Source organism: Palaemon carinicauda, chromosome 28 (assembly GCF_036898095.1).
Source record: "Palaemon carinicauda isolate YSFRI2023 chromosome 28, ASM3689809v2, whole genome shotgun sequence".
NCBI classification, from domain to species: domain Eukaryota; kingdom Metazoa; phylum Arthropoda; class Malacostraca; order Decapoda; family Palaemonidae; genus Palaemon; species Palaemon carinicauda.
In genome coordinates this window covers 24,329,597-24,337,096 of record NC_090752.1, presented here as the reverse complement: position 1 = coordinate 24,337,096, position 7,500 = coordinate 24,329,597, and the positions used below count along the sequence as shown (strand labels likewise).

At 33.8% G+C, this 7,500-nt stretch overlaps 1 protein-coding gene across 1 annotated transcript in view; it reads right to left on the bottom strand.

The window, feature by feature from the left end:
* The window catches only part of LOC137621727 (cadherin-related hmr-1-like), a 315,706-nt gene that overhangs the window by 89,551 nt on the left and 218,655 nt on the right, over positions 1-7,500 (bottom strand). Inside the window, exons 17-18 of the mRNA XM_068352241.1 lie at positions 4,462-4,654; positions 3,230-3,393 (exon numbers count right to left, since the gene is read on the bottom strand). Coding sequence (XP_068208342.1) covers positions 3,230-3,393; positions 4,462-4,654 — 357 coding nt within the window. The remainder of the gene's footprint in view (positions 1-3,229; positions 3,394-4,461; positions 4,655-7,500) is intronic.

The window sequence follows — 7,500 nt, the reverse complement described above, 5'->3', positions numbered from 1 at the left end:
GTGGAATTGTAGGAATTCGAAAAAGGTTTATTGTTGGGGAAAGTTTCTTATAGATTTTGTTATCATATCTTCTGTATTAATTTAATAAATCCTAAGATGGGTGATAACCGAAACGATTTGAGTGTTATCATCAAGGAAAACCTAAATAACTTTTTTTTTTTTTTTTTTTTTTTTTTTTTTGTGAGGCTATGAGGAATACGATACAACAAATATTGGCATTCGTGAATCATCGGACAGAAATCTCCGGGCTGTGAAGGTGTATAGTCTTGCTCTTCATGATTTCACTGCTTTACTGAAAGAAAACATTTTAAATCAATCATAAAATTTTAATGCATTGCAGCATATTTCTCATGAAAAAAATGATATGTGAATAACTAATAAAATGATAGGTGAAGCAGTTTAGGGAAGGTATATAGAGTGCTGTGTCAAAGTACTATTCTGATCAAGTAATTAGCATGCGAGATATTCAAGAAAACCACCCTATTTTCGCCAGAAATTTATCGTAGTATGCTATACACTAAGCCAAGTTAGGAGCCACTTCCCATCTTTTGAAGGGTTTTACTCTTTCTTTGGACTTTGCAATTATTATTATTATTATTTGCTAAGCTACAACCCTAGCTGGAAAAGCAAAATGCTACAAGCCCAGGGGCCCCAACAGGGAAAATAGCCCAGTAAGGAAAGGAAAGAAGGAAAAATAAAATATTTTAAGAAGAGTAACATTAAAATAAATATTTCCTATATAAACTATGAAAACTTTAACAAAACAAGAGGAAGAGAAATTAAATAGAATAGTGTGCCTGATTGTACCCTCAAGCAAGAGAACTCTAACCCAAGACAGTGGAAGACCATGGTACAGAGGCTATGGCACTACCCAAAACTAGAGAACAATGGTTTGATTTTGGAGTGTCCTTCTCCTAGAAGAGCTGCTTACCATAGCTAAAGAGTCTCTTCTACCCTTACTAAGAGGAAAGTAGCCACAGAACAAATACAGTGCAGTAGTTAACCCCTTGAGCGAAGAAGAATTGTTTAGTAACCTCAGTGTTGTCAGGTGTGTGAGGACAGAGGAGAATCTGTTAAGAATAGGCCAGACTATTCGGCGTATGTGTAGGCAAAGAGAAAGAACCGTAACCAAAGAGAAGGATCCAACGTAGTACTGTCTGGCCAGTCAAAGGACCCCATAACTCTCTGGCGGTAGTATTTCAACGGGCAACCATTAACATTTTCTTGAACAAACTATCAACCAGAGACAAAATTTAGCTTCTAGAGAGTTTTAAGATTTCTTGACATCAATAGCAAACTACCTTGTGTGAAGAATTTAGAAGTCCTCTTACCTACATTTGCTTCCTTTAAAAAAAAAAAAAATACGATAGAAGATTGATTGTTTGTTTGAACAGGTTTCAGATAATATTAACTGATAGTGTTGATTACTGATAGTAATCAGTAAAGTGTTTTGGAAAAACACATGGAAAAAAATGAAGCTACAGGGATTTTGGAACAGTAATTTATGTGAAAGAATCAGTGAAAGAGTCTGCGAGTAAGACCTAAAGAGTCAGTGAAAGAGTCTGCGAGAAAAAGCTATAGGGTCCTATACAGTTAGTGTAATAGGAATTCAGAAAGATGGAATTACTATATGGGAGAAAAGTGAAAGAACCAGGAAAACTAAAGTGGTAAGAAAGATCTCTACCGGCTGCATAGGACGTAACAACACATCAACAGAAAACGCGTTTGGTCATGTGTCGGCCAAATGTGAACAGGTTCACTTTTGGTGTCGCAGGTCCGTCGAAACTGTGTTCTTCAGCAGTAGTTTTCATTTACTTCAATAGCCAAATTTCATTGATTAGAAAAAAAAAAAAATATATATATATATATATATATATATATATATATATATATATATATATATATATATATATATATATATATATATATATATATTGTGATCAACCTGCTGTACTTTTTTGTTCATGTTCATTTCTTTAAATTTGACAAAAATTTCCATAAGCCTATGCTTGAAAAATACATTGAGTTAAACCAGCTTTTATTGATTTTGCATTTTCAAAGGAAAATTAATTTTGATATGAAAAATAAACTTTATTCAACCTGCTGTTGCAAGTGTTATTTTGTTGTTTGTGATTGTTTTGGTGATGTTGTGTGTGTGTGTGTGTGTGTGTGTGTGTGTGTGTGGGTTTTGTTATTGTATTCTTTTTACTGTTTCTGTTGTTGCTGATAAGCTTTAAAACTAATAGCAAACTCTGCTGAGAATGAAGACTGATTTTTTTCTGATATTAGTTTTCGTACATTATAATGCTAAGATTGCAAATATCAATGCACTGTTGACTTCAAGTCCACGTAAGTCTTGTATGACATTTTCTAAATTATATATTTTTTTTTCTTTTTTTTTTCTTTATATATCATCAGTTAGCTGTAGGTTTTATGAAATTTTTGTTCTCTATTCCTCCATAAAAAATGCTCATGGCCGCATCAGCTTTTTTTTCTTTGCTTTCTCATTAAAACTAATAGAACATCAACCAAGAAATTCCTGTTGTCAACTGACAAACGTAAGCATGTGCCTAGGCCTATGTGACAGGGTGACATATTGTGTGAGATATCTCGCATTTCGGTTTTTCCGTGCCTCGTGTCGCGTCACTGCCCCTCACCCAGCGGCTAGCAGGCAGGCGGGCAATGCGTGTCCAATAATGATAAAGAATATACGTACATCAGCCACTACATAAGAGTAAATTGGTTGTCTCCTGTGTCCGGAGAGGGACACAAAAGAAATCTCGTCCACTTAAATCAAAGCACTAACACCATACTGCTTTCACTACATGGACATTACACAAACACCGTACTAAGACTGTGAGATCTACATGCGGTCGAGAGGTAATGGTGGATTAATTCAAATGCTGGATTCCGATGGCTCCCTGAAATGCTGGATGTTTTAGTGACTGCGCCATTGTGATATACGATGATGGCTTGCTGGGGAAGACAGATGATTTCAACGATGGAGAAATAAGATCCGGACTCTTAAGTCATTGTATTCCCTACTGCATCAAGGGTATGTACAGGGATGTACTGCATAGCAAACAGCTCGTGCCAAGAGAAGCGAGAAGAGTAGTAATACCGGTGAAAAGCATGTGGAAGTGCAATCTCATGGGCATGGGTAACAGGCAAATTTATCGGATGCATAAGTTAATACATACAGTAATCTACAGGTACAAGCACTACTAACCTTCCCTCTCTAACCTGACTTGATGCATATATAGTGCCATCGTCATTATTCAGTGTAAATAAAGGAAATGGTTTTCCAGCCCAATCAAACGTTTTGTCCCCTACATCCCAGTCATCAGGGTCATCAACATAGACTCGTCCCAACGGAGCCTCAGATCCAGTGTTCTGAAAAGTTAGAGTACGAGACAAAAGTTATATGTATCTCATGTAACGTTGTTTTGGGGAAAATATCTAGATTTATCATATCTAACTAATATTTTATCTTTACTAAATTTTCTATAAGCGTGGTAGGTAGGTATTAAATAACATTTAAAAAAAAATTCTAAGAGAAAAAAAAAATCGAAAAGGCATATTTGAGGCAATAAATAAAAACTAGAGGGGACTGATGATGGGTTTCGTTTAAACTTCTGGAGAATTCTTGTGTAAATATTTTACACTTAAAATATTATGAAATATCTGTACTGAAAGTGATTATATGTCAAATTTGGAAAATAATGACTCGTAATTGCCAAGTATTAGTGTTTAAAAAGAAATATAGTAAGTATTAAAGAGACAAGTGCATTACTTTCTCATATAAATGGGGTTCCGAAAGTCTGTAGCTTGAATTTTTGTGATAAATCAGAGGCAGGCAGGTAGTAAAAGTTCAATTAAAAAAAGAAAAAACTAAATTTCTGTAAAAATAACTGAAGTATTCAAATACGATCTTTTACTTTTATGTCGGCATAACTCTAAGGAAGTTAAAGAAATCTTATTTTAAGTAGACTACAGAATGAAAAAATGTGTGACGAGCTAGTTGACCTAAACTGCATATGATTATTTGAAAGAAAATTTCAGTATTCTACTAGATATTCATTAGGCAGAGACCATTATACCATCTTCCTCCAAGAAAAGTTGCTTCGGTAGCCTTCTGAAGTTGGCCCCACACTATGCATTATGGCATATTGTCATTTTAATTCAATGAAACCCTCTCATAACACGAGGTATGCCACTAACTCTCCCTCATGTCTGTTAAATAGCAGCACTAGACCAGTTCTACATATGATATCCAAATATTGGAAATGGAAATCAGACAGGATACACATTTTGTGACTCTTACTCAGCAAAAAATTTACTCACTTGTGTGTGTATGTGTGTGTGTGTGTTTGTCTGCCTGTCTGTGTCTGTGTGTATTGAAATATATTTCTTATCTTAAAGAAAGCTCACAAACAAACAAATAGTGTATTTATCACTTGCCTCTGTCTTCCACAAGTAAACGGTTTTTGAGGCTGGTTTCATAGGATTATCATTGAGATCTCCAACGATGATGGTGACTATCTGCGTGCTGTTCAAATTCCCAAAATCCGATAGAAAGATCTTCACCTTGAGTTCGTGATGGGCTTCTCTGTCTAATGACCGTCTGGTCCAGATCTCAGCTCCTCCTCGGCCGCTGTCCAGGTCTGTAGAGAAATTTATAGCGTTGAGAACGTCTTTAAGGAAGGTATGATATAATTTCATGAATAACGATAAAAAAGAGCTTCCTCCCCAAGTTAACAAAAATATTGATGACAATCATCAAAGCAGAAATAAGATTAGTTTTTGATTTTTACTAAGACGAACAAAACCATTTTGTTGAATAAAAAAGTATTAGGAAATAAAATTAATTTTACTTGGTGACTGTTATTTATATAAAAACTGATAGACGAAATGAAATTAGCAATTATCATTCAACATTCGGCGTTGATTTCAGATAAATTGCGAGTGGCGAGTTTTTTTTTTTTTTTTTTTTTTTTTTTTTTTTTTTTTTTTTTTTTTTTTTTTTTTTAACACCGAAACAGGAATAAAACTGAACAGCCTCTTCGAAGAAGCAATTGTATTTATGATAGTAAAACTAATAGAAATAACGATTAGGATGGAAATGAAGCAAAACATGTTCATATAGTTTTGGGATTAACCAAAATATTCCATGGAAAACAATTATGACTATACTTATCAAAATTGAATAAGAAATGGCGAAAAGGATGAAGATTGTAGCGTTGTAGTTCTTGGTATCAGAAATTATAAATAGAAAAAAAGAAAGAAAGGATAATATTTTATTCATGATAGCGAGCGACTGTGCACGGAAATGAATACCGTGTTCCTTGCAAAACATAATTAACGTTTGGTTTTATCTGATTACCATGTTCGTAATCTCGCCAAGTTATTTTTTTAGGAGTCGCATATCTTCTGAAATGAAGTTATCTTATGATTCTGCTGTGTCATCTGTATATATTGGATTAGAGATTTTATTCTTTCAAGGGGCAATAGATACTAGAAACTCAAGCTTCCATACTAAAAGGCTGACTTTGATTTTTAATATCATAAGCTAATGTCAATATCCCGAGCTCATTTTGAATCTTTCATTTATTGCAATATCGGCATAATGCAACTGAATTGCATTGAATTGCAATTTTTGCAATCTCACATTCAATTCTTAGCTATATATATTGAATTATACACAATTTCATGGAGAATCCCTTTTTGCAAAGATAGAATCTTCAATGGGAAATACTATATTAACTTTTTTTTTCTTTTGCCAAGACAAACGGAAGCAACATTTGATAATATAAATCTTGAAATTGTTAACAACGAACGGATTTTTACATTTCTGCTACTGATGAAATGAATTTATTCTAATTTATGAGATTACAGTTAGCATTACTATCATTGAATAAAAAAAAAAAAAAAAAAAAAAACTATTTCCAATTGGTATATTAGTTAAATACTTTTTTATCAGATATGGTGGATTCTATACAAGCCTTTTACATTTCACAAGCGACATCTTATAAAAACCATGGATATTATTCTGTTGTCAGTTACACACCTACGACAAGCAAAACATGGTAAATCATAGAAATAAAAAAAAAAAAAAAAAAATATTAATAAAAAAAAAAGTATGACTAGCACTTTCCCAATGACGATATTCCACACAAAAGAAAGACAATATAGTATCGATAGCCAAGAAGGTTTGTTGATCAAGTATATGTTATGAAAAAACTATGCGTGACGTTTGAAAGTAGAGGCAAAATGCTTCATGGGGCAAATAGAAAATTTATGGGAGATTGAATAGAAACAAGCTGAAGGGTGCTGAGTATGTATGTGTTAAAAGACAAGAGGCTGAGAATAATAAATACTTTTTAAACGGGGTATTTAAGTGTGTATTGGGATTTTTAGTTGGAAGAGAGAATAAACCAACTGTGAATTATGTTTCATGGGTGTTCAATAATTTCTTCACTGGACTGAAGTAAAAGTCAGGGAAAGTACAGTATGTATAGTTGCAGAGCTGGGATATGAGAAGATGGTTTGTGAATTGCGTTGAGATTGGCCAATGTTTGCAAATGATTGTCTTAGTTGGTATCAGTGAGGTATTTTTTCATTATCGTGAATAAGAAGGATCTTGTAAATAGATGTGATTGGAAAGGTTGACTAGGTAATAGAATAAAGAATGATAGGGCAGTAAAAGTCACTATTGATGATAAGAGAATGTACTGGTAACTAGTAGATTCTTATATCGCCCCAAAGTTCATACAAGATGCTAATTATTCCTCCTGCACATTACTTTAGAATGAATCTTTCATCCCGACATACCTACAATCACGGATTACTGTAAGAACCCCCCCCCCCCCCAAAAAAAAAAAAAAAAAAAAAAAAACCTTCCTACCCTCAATTGTCTTCCTTGAAATATTAACACGTAATTCCAAAAGTAATTTCAGGAATACACTAACACTTTTGAATATCACATTACTACTTCTCTTCTACCTCAGCTTTTGCGCGTACAGTACATTTTTATTATTATTATTATTATTATTATTATTATTATTATTATTATTATTATTATTATTATTATTATTATTATTATTATTACTTGCTAAGTGACAACCATAGTTGGAAAAGCAGCATGCTATAAACCCAAAGGATTATAGGTAGTAGTTTGCCCAGGGCATCAGCCACCCATTGAGATACTACCGCTAGAGTTATGGGTCCTTTGACTAGCCAGACTGTATTACACTGGATCCCTATTTCTGGTTACCGCTCATTTTGTCTATACCTACTCATACCCCGAGTAGTCTGGCCTATTCTTTCCACATTCTCCTCTGTCCTCATATACCTGATAACACCGAAGTTACCAAATAATTTTTCTTCGGTCAAGGGTTATCTACTGCAATGTAATTGTTCAGTGGCTACTTTCCTCTTTGTAAGGGTAGAAGAGACTCTTTAGATATGGTAAGCAGCTTTTCTAGGAGAAGGTCACTCCAA